This window comes from Eupeodes corollae, chromosome 3 (assembly GCF_945859685.1).
Source record: "Eupeodes corollae chromosome 3, idEupCoro1.1, whole genome shotgun sequence".
NCBI lineage: Eukaryota > Metazoa > Arthropoda > Insecta > Diptera > Syrphidae > Eupeodes > Eupeodes corollae.
In genome coordinates this window covers 49,522-66,158 of record NC_079149.1, presented here as the reverse complement: position 1 = coordinate 66,158, position 16,637 = coordinate 49,522, and the positions used below count along the sequence as shown (strand labels likewise).

The 16,637-nt window shown below is 28.7% G+C and overlaps 1 protein-coding gene across 1 annotated transcript in view; it reads left to right on the top strand.

Moving 5' to 3' along the window:
• Positions 1-16,637, top strand: part of LOC129949916 (probable G-protein coupled receptor 158) — a 34,713-nt gene that overhangs the window by 10,131 nt on the left and 7,945 nt on the right. The window contains exons 3-12 of the mRNA XM_056061638.1: positions 1,258-1,565; positions 2,214-2,388; positions 9,871-10,003; positions 11,454-11,597; positions 12,014-12,214; positions 13,322-13,390; positions 15,227-15,336; positions 15,537-15,751; positions 16,000-16,138; positions 16,233-16,338. Coding sequence (XP_055917613.1) covers positions 1,258-1,565; positions 2,214-2,388; positions 9,871-10,003; positions 11,454-11,597; positions 12,014-12,214; positions 13,322-13,390; positions 15,227-15,336; positions 15,537-15,751; positions 16,000-16,138; positions 16,233-16,338 — 1,600 coding nt within the window. The remainder of the gene's footprint in view (positions 1-1,257; positions 1,566-2,213; positions 2,389-9,870; positions 10,004-11,453; positions 11,598-12,013; positions 12,215-13,321; positions 13,391-15,226; positions 15,337-15,536; positions 15,752-15,999; positions 16,139-16,232; positions 16,339-16,637) is intronic.

The window sequence follows — 16,637 nt, the reverse complement described above, 5'->3', positions numbered from 1 at the left end:
CGAATCCAAACGGCTACTTTGAGGAAATACTTTTCATGACAAGAATTACTCTTGGAGGATTTTTCGATTGCAAGAGGCAGTACCCGTCAAAAAACAGGCAGGCATTGAACCCAAGACTTCTGACATGACGCACTAACCATCACACCATCACGACTACATTTTCGGTTTTAAAGCTACGATATGTATTGTTTTTCTATCACAAATACCACAAGAAGATACTTATTTTGTCCTTACAGAGTTCTAATTTCTTTATTTTGAATGATATAAGACATACTCAATTCCCTGCACTTAACATCGCACCCATTAAGTTATTGTTCTAGTTTACATCCTTAAGCTCATAAAATCTTCATCACACCCCACACACAATAGAAAGCAGATTTTGTTTTTGAAACAAGGAAAGATGTACATACATTCATACACATTCATGATACTCATCATCATCTTTTTATTCCGTTCGTTCGTCAACATGCTTTTCTCTCCTCCTTTAGCCTCAGCTAATTCTTTGCGTCTTCATTGTCCTTGTGTTTAATTACAAATTATATTTCATACAATTTTCTTATTTTACACCGCTTTTTGAGAAAAAACATTCTCCTGCACAGCTACATATTTAAAAGTGATATGAGGATAAAATTAGAGATAGTCTTGTTTATACTTTCGTTACTTGCTCTAATTGAGATGATGACTTTTTGTGAGGCATGATTACAGAGGAGGGGTGGGCGTTTATTCAAATCATGTTGTCATGAAGACAAGTGTTTTATTAAAGCGATGCGTTCAGGTTCAGGTGAGAAGCTTACACTTATCTCCTTTTCAAAGTGAGTCATTCTTTTTTCTTAATTTAATGTACTGAGACGAACGGACTATGCCGCAATATTTCACTGACTTTTTTAAAACTTCCCTCGGAATTTAGTAGTAGTATGTAATTAAAACAGCCATCTACAAAATACCTCGAAGTAGCGCATTGTTATTTATAAAGGAGTGATGTTTTGATCTATGTGGAAGATCAATTTTTCAGTAGAGTATGCAATGACAACGTCCGCATCCGATGAATAACAAAAAGTTGTGGACACATGGATTACTAGACTTCAAAAGCTTTATCAAGTTTATAAACCAACCATATTGTCTAAACATGAGTTCAAAAGAGCATGATTAACATTAATTTATAATGCCATGAGAATGTATACACAAACAAATAGTTACTAGCGACATTGAATACAGACTAGAATCAGTTGAAATTTACTAAAATTTAATTTTTTTCAGAATCTTCAAAATGACATCACCTTCAGTGCAGGCATCGGTTAATCTCTTACATGCTTCAGTTTTGTCTATGGTAGAGTTTGATGATGACATATTTGCAGCTGGAAACTGTTTTGACTGGAATCAACACCCATCTCAACAAGGATTATTCTGCCCGTTTGCTTATAGGCTTCCGCCACCAAATCAAGGCGCATTATTTGCAAAGGACTTAGCTACCGAATATCATTACCTTGGAAATACTTCCGAATGGTTCTTTTTAGCAAGAAAAAATGCGAAAAAAGTAATTGCTCGAAATGATCAATACATAAAAGGTAAGAACATGCTAAGTGAAACACTATACAAACGGTCATACGCAAAAACCGTGCAGATTTTTGTCTTATTTGAAATTAGATAAGAATGTATAGTTTCCCAATAAAAGGTTTCATTTTTCATAACAGACTATTTAGGCATCAGTCACTTTAAAGCAATCATCTTTTGACATTTACTACATTATTACTAAAAATTGTAATTGCATTCAAGTCTTTTAAATTCACGAGAAAAATAGCACTATGCCATGTTCAAATCAAACATTTTTTAACATATGTAAAATATTGTTGCTAACTTTTAGTTAATACATTTAAAAAAAATCAAGTGACTTACAAAATGCGAATGGCTACAAAAACAACAAAAAACTTATAAAAAATGATTCTCGACTCAAGTGTTATGATTATGACTGTTATGAGAACGAAGAAAGATATTGACTTCAAGTCTTTTTTGTTCACACAAACCATTGGCTTTAATATTTCGTTAAAGTTATAGGATTATCGACAGACGGGCATGGATGGGAAGTTATTTCTTATTTAAATATGAACACTTTGCTATTTGTATCTATTTCAATATTATCTCAATATAAGCCCCTATATATTGTACCAATTTGTGTTTACCTTAAAAATCTAAACTTTAATTTTGGCTTATTGCAGCTTTTCACTTATATTCAAATAAAACGGAGGAGCGAATTGAAGAGGATACGCTATCCGTGCATTATGAAGATGGAAGATGGTCCAAACCATATTATGACTGTGGCGGTGGAAATATTTGGATGTTAACATACACCGTTCCATTTTTTGGCTATGAAAACGGAACATATTTTTTCAAGTGAGTATGCTAATAGCTTAAGTATTTTTATGAATTCAGAATTCTTATGTCGTTGGCGATTAAATTATCATATTGTTTTGCAATGATTCCTAGGAAATTAATACATAAATTATCATTGATAATCTAATATTTTTAAAACAGCTTAAAAATCTTAACCGTATACTTTATAAAGTTCAGATAGAATTACATACATACATACTATAATAATTATTCCCTTTAGATAATCATTATTCAAATACGGCTTTTAGCGACAGCTGCATATATTGAATAACATTACAATAAATATGATATAAATTGATTCCCCAAGATGTTTAATACACATACATGCTTTGAAAATTCACAATGCAAGAACTTGCTAACAAGTGCCTGCAAATTATAACACACAGTTTAATGCCTCTTCAAGAAGGATAGTATCATGCGCAACGAAATATCTTACATGTTACATGTTCGTACATACATACATGCATATGTATATACCTATGACTTAAAAGAACAAGATACGAGAAGTGATTTTTACTCTTACGTATGGAATACGGATTATGTATAAATGAAAGCTTTATAGCCTTAAATAACATTTCTTGATAAGGTTGTTTTTTATTAAACATTGTTATTTAACAACGAAAAATTATAAACATTACAAAATAAACCTGAACTAAGTACGATTAAAGTATTATAACTTAGGTAACATGAAATGATAACTTGTAATTATTTCGAGACATGAACATATTTTTTTTATTATATAAGGGGCCCAATTACTACATTTTTAAGGTCCTTTTTAAGTAATGGTACTTCAATCAATATCACTTTCAAACTAAAAAAATCAACTTTTTATGCTAGTTCCTGTCCTCATAAATAAATAAGTAGTTTATATATATCGTACTTTCATAAAAATGATTTTCAGAAAATGTTTGGTGTAATTAAGCTATTGACATATGAACTCTCGTCGTTAATACTAATATGCATATGCAAATAACTTAAGTGTTAAAAATCATGTGAAAAAAGTTTTTTTATTTAAATTGTATAAAAAGTTACATAAATTCTCGTGTTTGCATTTTTGTTCGATAATATCTCCGTTCCTAAACTTCCAATTATGTTTACACCTTTACCGAAATGCCAAGCATACCTGCTGAGATTTTTAAATCAAACATTTTTCTGTACCCACAAGAGAAGGTGGTCTAGCTCTGGATCTAATGCACGTATTTAGATAGATAACTGGCATATAAATTTCAGATCTCCAGGTGGTCTAGCTTAGGAAATTTGAGAGTACGTCAAGCTTAGCTTACGAGCATTAGGGGCCTCCACTTGCAGTCCCTAGCCATATTATTAGACGCACTTTAATAGTAATAGTAATAGTTTTTATTGTAGCCAAAATATCACATTTCTTTCTTACCTATATTGCACAACTAACAGAGATTGACATACGCTATCTTACTACTGGCAAATGATGAGTTTTTAATAAGTAGTTTTTTACAAATACAAATATAATTGAAGGTAAAGCTACGATTAAAAACCTTCTAGACGCACTTTAGATTTATGCAAAATCTTAGTTTCCAGCATTTAAATTATTTTGTATGCAGAATATAAACTACTTCCTAGAAATAAAGCAACAGATTTAAAGAATTTTTGTTTTAAATTAATAATGTTGTTATTTTTGTATTTTTTTTCAATATTTTGTTGAACCTCGTTTTGCTTTAATAAGAGTCTCAATTCTGCGCGGCATACTGTCAATGCATGATTTGACTGTTTCCTGCATTTGTGGGTGGTGATTCCACACGTGAATTACTCTCTCAAAAGTGACCGCATCTTTAGCTACTTCCGTCTTCATCAGCACCCACACGTTTCCAATTGGGTTCATATCATGTCTGTTTCCCGGCAAGGCCAACAGAGGGATGTTTTCTTCCCTCAAATAAGTTTTTATGCAACGGGCTGTGTGGCATGGAGTTCGATCTTGCATAAAAATGTAACCATACATCTATTCTTGAACGTTAAAAATATTGCGAATAATCTAATAATTATACAAATTCTGCAGTGCGTCTAATAATATGGCCAGGGACTGTATATACGATATATACGATGAGAGGATTTAATTTGAAAAAAAAAGAGGCTGGGATGCGACCCACACTGATAACTTCCCATCCCGTCTGTCGATTTGTCTTGCTATAAAGTTTGTCTTTATGTACTCGTATCAATTTTTACCAAATTTGGGTACTTATTTTGTAGATTTTATTTTTTATATGAAAAAACGGACTGTTGGATTTTTATATAAAAATTACTGAATATCGAAAACAATATTTTCTGTGAAATAAAATAAATTTCAAGCCAATATTTTTAAGTTTTGAAAAGCTATTTGAGTCGAAAGTAAATTTTTACGAAGTTTTAGTATTGTTTTTTTTTTGAGTTTTATTTGTTATAACAAAAACTGTCAATTCGATTTTTTTTAAATTTTACCAACAATATTTCTTATGAGATAAAATTACTTTAAAGTCAATACTTAAAATTTTTAAAGAGATATTTGAGTCAAAAATCAATTTTTACCAACTTTTATACATTTTTTTTAGGTTTTTATTTTTTGTAAAAAAAATGTCAATTTGATTTTTTTCAAACTTTAATTAATTGTTGACAACAAGATTTTTTGATAGATAAAAGTAAATAAAAGCCAATATCTCTAAGTTTTGAAAAGATATTTGAGTCGAAAATCAATTTTTACCAACTTTTATAATTTTTTTTTTAGGTTTTTATTTTTTGTAAAAAAAACTGTAAATTTGATTTTTTTCAAACTTTGATTGTATGTTGACAACAAGATTCTTTGAAAATAAAAGTCAATTAAAGCCAATATCTCAAAGTTTTGAAAAGATATTTGAGTCGAAAATCAATTTTTACCAACTTTTATAATTTTTTTTTTTAGGTTTTTATTTTTTGTAAAAAAAACTGTCAATTTGATTTTTTTCAAATTTTATTCGTATGTTGAAAACAAGATTCTTTGAAAGATAAAAGTCAATTAAAGCCAATATCTCAAAGTTTTGAAAAGATATTTGAGTCGAAAATCAATTTTTACCAACTTTTATAATTTTTTTTTTAGGTTTTTATTTTTTGTAAAAAAAACTGTAAATTCGATTTTTTTCAAATTTTAACTGAATGTTGACAAGAAGATTTTTTGAAAGATAAAAGTAAATAAAAGCCAATATCTCTAAGTTTTGAAAAGATATTTGAGTCGAAAATCAATTTTTACCAACTTTTATACATTTTTTTTAGGTTTTTATTTTTTGTAAAAAAAACTGTCAATTTGATTTTTTTCAAACTTTGATTGTATGTTGACAACAAGATTTTTTGAAAGATAAAAGTAAATTAAAGCCAATATCTCAAAGTTTTGAAAAGATATTTGAGTCGAAAATCAATTTTTACCAACTTTTATAATTTTTTTTTTTAGGTTTTTATTTTTTGTAAAAAAAACTGTCAATTTGATTTTTTTCAAACTTTATTCGTATGTTGAAAACAAGATTCTTTGAAAGATAAAAGTCAATTAAAGCCAATATCTCAAAGTTTTGAAAAGATATTTGAGTCGAAAATCAATTTTTACCAACTTTTATAATTTTTTTTTTAGGTTTTTATTTTTTGTAAAAAAACTGTCAATTCGATTTTTTTCAAACTTTAACTGAATGTTGACAACAATATTTTTTGAAAGATAAAAGTAAATAAGAGCCAATATCTCTAAGTTTTGAAAAGATATTCGAGTCGAAAATCAATTTTTACCAACTTTTATAATTTTTTTTTAGGTTTTTATTTATTGTAAAAAAAACTGTCAATTCGATTTTTCTCAAAGTTTTTCAGAATGTTGAAACCAATATTTCTTATAAGATAAAATAAGTTTGAAGCCTAAATTTAATGTTTTTGAAAAGATATTTGAATCGATATTCAATTTTTACGAACTTTGAGTAATATTTTTTTTAGATTTTTATTTTTAAGAGATAAAATCATATTTCAGTCGTAAAATTTTGAAGGTGACAAATTTTTTTTTCAGTTTTATTGATTTAAAAAAAAAAAAACCGTTATATTGATTTTTTTCAAAAAATATACCTGTTTGGTATCACGTTACAATCTATTATATAAAATTTAATTCAAGTCTCTAGCGTTTTTGGTTCGTAAGATAAATTTAGGGTTAACCAAAATTTTCACCTTTTTTCAAACTGCTATGGTAAAAAAAACCACCCACGCAATTTTCTTGGAGCCCTTTCTGCATCTTTCTGCCTTTTTATCTGTATAACAAAATTTATTTGAAGTCGATATCTCTTCTGGTCGCGAACGTACGGACGTACAAACGTACGTACACACGCACGCACAGACATCTTTCTAAAAATCTTTTATTTCGACTCTAGGGACCTTGAAACGTCGAGAAATGTCAAAATTTTCAATTTGACAAATCGGACCCATTACAATAACTTCCTATGGGAAGTTAATAACCACTAAAATTCCATTTTTTCATTTTACTTTAAAAAATAAAAACAAAAAAGCTTTACATAAAAAGCGTACTTACAAGAAAACACGCACATAGCTCAGGATAACAAATTCTTAAACCTAAAATGTATTGAAACTTTCAACAAACCGAAGAGGATTACAAACTCGATGTTACGTTTTACTTGGTACCGGATACTGATATATTCACAGATCCAACGAATCAGTTAGCTTCTGTTTCCGAAACAATTTGAATTACCTAAGAATTACAAAACGAATATGCCAAATGGTAGGGTTGAGTTTGAAGCCCTAACTTAAAGTTGTTTACAAATAAATACTGTGATCTTCAAAAAAGATGAAATTATGGTATTTTCTTTTGCAATCGTAAAAGTACGTCTTTGCAACTAATATTAATTTGTTTACTATTACTTTCATCACACAATATTTTTATAAGGTATGCACTTTCTGCCCTTTGCCTATGAAACAGTTTAACGTGTGCAAACATTTTAGCAAATTTAATTTTTGAACTTTTCGGTAGGGCTTTTACCATGTAGAGCCTAAAATGATATATAATAAAGTTTAAAATAACTTTGTTAATTAAAACCATAGCAATCTCATGGTAGAAGTCTAAAAGGGCGGCTCCTAGCTATTTTTTGGATCGTCTAGTTGCGGAATTTATGGAGAAATCAATTTGGAGCCGGGAGACTTACAAATGTTATAATTCGAAACAGACGAAAATAGGGAAAGACTATAGTGAAATAACGAGAGTCTGAGTGAATAAGGAAAACACTATAGTTTCAAGGAATACTCATATAGTATACATATACATATGTATATGTACGTTACTTACCTACATTATGAAGGAGGTATGAAAAAAAAGGCATTTTTGCTTTGCTTTTGTAATTTGGTTTGGTTATAATTTTGGTTACATACGCAAAACGGTAGTCTTTTTATACAAAGATGATAATAAAAAAGCAGGTGAGATTCTATATTTTTGATGATTGTATTAGGGAATTATAATTTCGAAAATTATAGGCAAGTAAATAAATATGTATATATGTACTTCATTCTTATACAATAAATGTAACCAGCTAAATAAATTAAAAAATTTGATCACATACCTAGTTACCTACTTTACAATTTTTTTTTTCAAAGTGAGCATTAAGAAATTCAAATTTTCAAAGCCATAGAAATATGATTTTTGTTTCAATTGATAAATGGATTTGTTGATAACAAGTTGATTGAGAGGAGGGCTCCAACAAATTTTAAAAATTACATACATAATTAAATAGAACATTTGAATGGACATTTAATAATAATAAATAACAAACATGCGTATTACCTTAAGATTCAAAAACAAATTAATTTGGACGATTTGCAAAGGGAAAGAGAATTTTTCAATTGGGATGATGAATGCCCTTAACTTTTTATTTAAAAACTTTAAACAAAGCTTTGAGTTCATAAAGTAGGTAAATCAAAATTAATATATATATAATTAAATTTGATGTCCTTGTCTCAGTCTTAATATATATAAACTCTAGCCAATCCCATTTTTTCGATCTGCCTTAGCAAACCTTTTATCTTTAGTAGTAAAAATAATATTAAACTTTAATTTAATTTAAACTCGAAGATTTGTGAAAAAAGCAAGACATTTAATGATGCTAAGTGGTATTAAAAAATTGTTTTTAGCTTAGTCTAAAAGGCTATGAAAAACCGGAAGATTACAATAGACTGGCCGCCAAGATTTGGCCATAACAGGCACTTTTTAAACTCACATAGGAATTTATTGTAATGGGTCCGATTTGTCAAATTGAAAATTTTGACATTTCTCGACGTTTCAAGGTCCCTAGAGTCGAAATAAAAGATTTTTGGGAAGATATCTGTGCGTGCGTGTGTACGTACGTTCGCACGTCCGTACGTTCGCGATATTTGTTTCGTCGTCCATAGCTCAAGAACCAGAAGAGATGTCGACTTCAAATAAATTTTGATATACAGATAATAAGGCAGAAAGATGCAGAAAGGGCTCTTAAGAAAATTGCGTGTGTTTTTTTTTGCCATAGCAGTTTAAGAGAAGGTAAACATTTTGGTTAACCCTAAATATCTTATGACGCTAGAGACTTGAATTAAATTTTATATTATATATTGTAACGTGATACCAACCAAGTATATTTTTGGGAAAAAAATCGATTAACGGTTTTTTTATAAATCAAAAAAACTAAAAAAAAAATTGTCACCTTGAAAATTTTACGAATTCAAAATGATTTTATCTCCAAAACAATTTTTTGTAACGAAGAATAACGTTTTTTAAATCTGGTATACTTTTGATAAAAAACGAATAGACAGTTTTTTTTACAAAAAATTAAAAAACTAAAATAAAACATTACTAAAAGTTGGTAAAAATTGAATTTCGACTTAAATATCTTCACAAAAATTGAGATTCTGGCTTTAAACTTATTTTATCTTAAAAATCGCGTGAAAAATCGAATTTACAGTTTTTTTTACAAACAATTAATAAAAGTTGTTAAAAATTGATTTTCGACTCAAATATCTCTCCGAAACTTTGACTTTAAACTACTTTAATATTTTTAAAAATATTGTTTTCATCATTGGGAAAAATTTTGAGACAAATCAAATTGACAATTTTTTTTTACAAAAAATAATCTATCATCCCTCATTTTATAAACAAAAACTTAACTTTTTTTTGTCATTTTGTCTGGTGAATTTACTTTCTCCCTTACTCTGCTGGCTGCTTATGGAATGAAAATAATATTTTCCTCTTGCTCCCGTAAATCTCTCCTCTTTGCGACACCAATGCCAACGATGCGGCAAGTGGTCGCACTAAAAGTTCATGCTCATGGGAGTACTATGGTTTTTATATGCAAAGAAAATATGTATACAAAAATTGCATTATTTATTTTTAACATTTCCAAACGAAGCACTATTATGTTCAGTTATTTTTGTTAACATTTTTAATTTAAATTGTTTCTATAAAAAAAATGATTAAGTGTTTATTTCTCTTCCTTCTCTTACAAGGGGGACGTCTGGAATCGATATCGATTTAAGGCGAGTAGATATCGATCAATGTCCGCAACGCAACACTCAAGGAGTATCGCAACCTTTGAACATCTTTGCAGGTACAGATAAATGCAAGCAGCGCACAACAATGGTAAATAATTTTGTATGAATAGATACTTATGTGCACTTGTGATTACTCTGGTTATCAAATTAGATATTATTACGATTTAGTTGAGATACTTAAGGACTATTCACTTGGGAACAACCAATGAATGAATAAATAATGCAATTTTAAACAATTTATAAACCTAAATTCTCTGCAAATTGTAAACCAAAAAAGTAGAAATGTCAATATAGCTTACGTTAATCTAAAGGTAATAAAATTAACTTTTTCATTTGAAAAAAAAAAAAATAAAAAAAAAACAAATTGTTCGTCGCGAATTGCAATGTGATTGTAACAAACTATTAAACTTCAATAAATAAAATGGTTGGGCGGGTCTTAACTTACAAACTTCATTATAGGTATGTGCATCTGTATTGACCAATAAAAATAACCCATGAAAGAAATATGAAAATGCTCGAATATTCGTTCATTCTTTGGCCCTTGTCCGTTCCCATGTGAATCCTTGAAAGTTGAATTTATTCGGTTATTTTTAATAATTGATAATTTTATCAAAATCGAAATGAGTTATAATAATTTAACGTTATATATAAAAGTGCTCAACTAAACGAGCAGCGATATCAAAATCTCTTCAATTTGTACGGTAATGAAATATGTATTTAAATGTGGACATACATATCCTAACGCATTTAATTTCTGTAAAATGAATGGAATGTAAAAAACCTAATTCATATCTGGCTGCGTTCAATTTCCAATGCAATGGCTGCGTTCAAATTCCTGTTAGATAGGCTATCCTGGATAGATACCTTATTGAACCAGTTGGATACATTAATAGAGATAGCTGTCAAAAAATAAAAACAAGTTTTAGGTGACAAAAAGCAAAAGAACGTTTAGATTTCGAGGTCCACTATTCTAAATAAAATTATGATTTTTATTAATTCATCGGATTTTTACCAAAAAGATTCAAATTTCAAATCGACTTTCTAGTTCCTTTAAATTAAGTTTATACATTGAATTAGCTGTTCTGTCAGCTACCCACATATACCAGAAATTATTGGAAACATTTGGATTCCTTTCCCAGATACCATATCGGTCTAAGATTGAACGCAGAAATGTAGCGCCGGGAACTTTCAGTTTTGAACCACATCTCGGTTGGTTGACTTTGCTATATATACTTAAAACCATTGACAGGAAATTTAAAAATTCATAAAAAATAAATCCGACCATGCCATAATGCTTGGTCCAACAGTTTTATAATACAAATAACTAATAAGATATCTCAAAAAAGGAACATGCTTGAAATACAAAATAAACTTTTATATATTATTATTAATTTGTAATCTAAATTCAATCAATAAAACTAGAATTTAGTTTGTAGTTAAAACATAGTACATATTTTAATTTTTGTTATTGCAACTTTGAAGTGAGTAGGTATGTACGTATTTATCAAACATTTTTTATTTTCAATCTGTCATAAAAGTGTGAAGCACTAAAAGGACTGGGATTCAGGCGGGGCTCGTATAAATGCGTATGTCGAAAAGGGTTCTATTTCCCGGACACTATGTCAATGCACAAATTCTTCAATGGCAGTATTTTGGAAGAAGAATATGAAAAGCTTATGTTGGTGAGTACTATCTTTGTATTTTTAAATTTATGTTTCACGTGCAAGATGTTTTCGAGGGTGATAAATAGCCTTCTATACCTACTTATTGTATTTTCTTAATTTTTTGGGGTACTAACTGTGTACTCACTGTATCTTCATCATATTTTGAACATGAACAAATTGATCTAAATTTGTGAATGCGAGTGGTTTATGTGGTGAAATCAAGCAAATTCAGCGTACAATTAAAATTACAAATTATTAAACCAATAGTACTACGTTCATTGCACTTTTTGAAAGTATACAACCATTAACATTACATCTATATACAGCAATTTAAATTAAAACATATACATATATATATATATATATATATATATATTCATTTATTTTCCGAACAATTTTTGCAGTTATTATGAATTTTTGTAAAATATTTTTAGGGAAAGAATTCAACTTACAATAATGTTCAGGAATATGAATGTCTACCCTGCGCAGAGGGGTGTGATTCATGCGAAGACAACTCTCCATGCATAGCTGCTTTAAACTGGCCTATGAGGACCAGTATATTGGTTTTAGCGTGTGCTATCATTGGATTATTACCGCCTGCTGCGTGGTTTACATTTCGATACCAACAGGTTAAGGTATGTATATTTCTAAAATCATATTACTTATCCCTTACCTCTTGTCACTTCCGATTTAAGAGCTTGTCGAGTTATTAAAGAGTACTTATTTGTACATTTGACATACACATATGTGCATAATTTTGTATACCTTTTGTATATCTATAAAGAAAGAAAAAGGTGTAAGTCAAGAAATTAGAGATAAAAGGTAGACATTTCTTACGAAAGTATTAACTTATTTTAAACAAGTTATTTAATTTAAAGAAATGAGCACATGCTCTTCAAATTACCACGAAGCACCTTTTGAGTACAGGCAGTTACAGATTCGTTCCAACCATCTCGGTTTGCAATATATAGGCTGGTAACATACTTACAATTTACTTCCGTGATTTTCTTGGCCTTCTTACTAGTATTGTACCTATTGAATAAAGATATATGTATAATTATTCGTTTAAAAAAAATACAAATAATTCTGTTTCAGTTGTATCAACAATTAAGTTGGAAAATTGTATGTATACATACACATATACATATGTATATAAAAAACATATATACAAGTGTGTTTTCGTAACTTTTACTTTTTTCTACAATAAATTGTTTTATAAAATAATAAATAAAGACGTTTTCTTAAAATTAAATTATTAATTTGGATAGTTCTTTACCTAGCACCTTAAGAGAGTATTGATCATCAACAGATGGCACAATAACTATTAATATTTGGATAAAATGTATAAAGCATTTTAAAATATGTTTGTGAGCATTCAGCTAACGCGGGGTACCAATATGCACTCAATTTGCCTCGGCTTTTAATTTTATGTATTTTTGTTATTTAATAAAAGTGGTACATTTCTACTTAGTGTTAAAACCTTAAGCTTTCCTTGCTGTTTCATCAACTGCATTGCATTTCAAAAATCTATTATGTTTCCTTTGAGTTCTGCAACAATAATTACCTTTATTTTTAAACACTATCAAAATCTAGATAAAAGGATTTATACCTTTTTTAAAAACAACAGCTCGTATATCTATGATAAGACTGACAATTTTCGGGGTACATAAAGTAGAAGTAGTAAATAGTTTTTGTTATGAAAATTACCAATCCATTTAAATTAATTATATTTTTATTTTCAGGTCGTTAGAGCTGCAAGTCCTGCACTTTTAAGAGTAATAGCTATGGGTGCATTTTGTATTTATTGTACAGTAAGTTAACATTTTAAATGTAACTATTATATTAAAAAAACAACTTTGCTTACTTAAATGTGGTCAATGCAAAAAATTATGGACAATTAACATACAAAACCATAAAATACTGTTTCCACGTCTTAAATTTTTCAGCTTGTTCTATTAAAACCTCTACCTAAGGTGTCATTTATAGCTATCACTAAAATGTTTTTTTACAATTCTGAAAATGTTAGAGCTCTATTTTCAGAAATAAATAAATGCAATATGATGAATTCTAATGCTTAGTATTTTTATCAAAAAAAAAAAAAAAAAAAAACAATTCACATCCATAGTTCTAACCAACTCTTTCAATTCATCACAAATTGGGTATTTGTTTAATTTCCTTACTTTCGGATTTACTTCCCTGTATGCAAAGCTGTCAAGTTGATACTTGTTATGTCAGCTTTTTTTGTTACTTTTCACTTCTTAAATCATAATTCATAAGTAATTTTTTCAAATTAATATAAGAATGGAATAGAAGAAGTTAAAAAGTGTTTTAAAAAGCATCAAAAGCATATATCTTCTAAAAGCATATATCTTAAAAAGAAAAAAGAAAAAAGAGCATAGAAGTTCGACCAAGTATTATTCTGTTTTTAGTCCGTTTTTGCTTAAGTTCGCAAACATTTGTAAAAATTTCATGAATTTATAGACTAAAATCTGTATAACTATTGCCATAGTTCCCATAGCCCTTCCTTATTTGCATGAACATATAGTAATGTTTTCATTATTTTAAATGCATACTATTCAGCGAAGATTATTTGGAAATTATTATTATTTTTATATTCTTGGTGGGTTTTAATTAGCATTGTTGATTAAGCTTTGGATTTGTTATTCGTTGATGAACTTTTATTCCCCCTTTCTAGGGTTGGGTTCATCTAAATCCATCCTGACCTCTATATCGGGGTCTGTTGGACCACTTGGAAGAAATCAATTCAAGGCAGCGTTATTTGTCTTATTTAGAAGTCAGAAGAAGTTTATTTCAATTTCATACCTAAACTGTAAATCGTTTGGTAATAATAAGACTGTTGCCTTCAATTACGAAGTGGTGCAACTAGCTCCTTGCTATCGTACTTGATACAAGATTTAAATAACAAAAAATCAATCTTTAATCATAATTTTAAGTTGTCAATTTACATTTCAAATCCTTTGCAGATTATATATATAAAAAGGCATACATGTAAGTTTCAACTGTTTGGCTTGAAACTTCGATAATGGAATAAGAATGATTCCAATAATTTGATTGTAAGTTTCAACTGTTTGGCTTGAAACTTCGATGGTGGAATAAAAATGATTCCAATAATTTGATAAAGACACAAGTTGATGCAGTAAAGAACTATATTTTATAATTAAATTAACAAATAAAAACATTATTAACAAAAACATAACAAGAAGAATAATATTAATAAACATACCTAAATCAACAATTATGTCGGCTTTGAAAACTTTGATACTACTTATTGAACAATTTACATACGATTGAAAATTAGTATAAAATAATAAAATATTAATATTGAAAAGTAAGATCCTTAATACTAGATGTAAATATGTAGAGTGTTTTAGCAAAGTGTCGAGACGGTAGAAGAGATTTGGCAAAAGTAGTTATTATGGTGGCTAAGTTTGTGAATAAGATGGCAACAAACTTACATACATATATATACTTCTAAAACAAACATAATTTTATTAAATTTTCTGGAGTAACGCTCTTTATTAATACATTCCATTTACGTATTTTAAATTTTAAAACCAAATCTAATATCGAGAAGTTTTGTAGCGGCAATAAAATTCAAACGACTTTAAATTGTTCTTTTCTTTCAGACAATTGTAATGTATCCCAATCCCTCTTTGTATACCTGTACAGCAAGGATATGGCTGCGCGAAATTGGATTTTCTCTCACTTATGGCGCACTCATGCTTAAAACTTGGCGGTACGTGTAGTTACAAATTTACATTAAGTTTAATTTAAAAATATCTTCAAATAGCGATCAGTGCCGGCGTTTCCGGTCCTATACATATATTTTTCATTTTTTGTTTTCACAATTCTCTTTTCCTGTTGAACTGTATAATAAACAACAAAACATTTGTTCTCACAATTATATTTGTTCTCATATTATATTGATTTGTATAGGATTTCTGTCATCTTTCGCGTTCGATCAGCAAAAGCAGTCAAAATTACGGATGCAGCCCTTTTAAGGCGACTAGGCGTAATTTGTGCAATTATTGGAATTTGCTTACTTGTTAGAACTTTAGTGTCACCACCAATTGTTGTTGTCAAAAGAACAGCTGATGATTTAAAAGCATTTTTATGTAAAACTGACTGGTGGGATTACACATTTACATCAAGTACGTATTATTTATCATTACAAAATGCAAAGGACATTTAAATATTTTCATAATCTTATTTATCGTCAAATATTAGCTAGCAACATTGCAATGAATGACGTGACAATATTTATGATTGTTGTGTATAAAAGAAATGCAAATACAAAAAATATAAGGGCATCGTTTTTCGAAATTTAATATTTATATAATTCAAATATACAATAATGTTTTTAAAAATACTCAGTAATTTATTTTATTTTATTTTTCAGTGGAGGTCTTGTTTCTTGCCTGGGGAGTACGACTATGTATTATGGTTAGAAAAGCACCATCAGAATTCAACGAGAGTCGTTTTATTTCGATGGCGATCTATAACGAATTTCTGCTCACATGCTTTTTGAACGTTTCTATGTAAGTTCAAGAAAAACTTCGAAATGTTTAAATACTAATAAATTTAGTTATGTATCTAGCCTTTATTTTAAATTAAAATATTTTTCGAATTTAGGTTATTTTTGCAGTCACCAGCAAATTCCGATCTTTTGTATATAATATTCTTTAGTCATACTCAATTAACAGTAACGCTTCTTTTGGGATTGATATTTGGCAGCAAAGTAAGTAACATTAATTATTTCCAACAAACATTGTTGGGTAAATTATGTCCTCTTATGCTGTTGCTAACTGCTTTCTATATATATATATATATATCATTCAAATGCTGAGGCATACATAATACTGGTGTATTTGTGTGCATTGACATTAACATTTATTTATAGAATTATATATTTTGATTTTAAATTAAGAAAATATATGGCTACACACATTATGCTAATCTCATAAAGTTATATAAGATACAGGTGTTATAAAATGCTTTTAGATATACTGTTTATTTAGTTTGTTAAACTTATAGAGC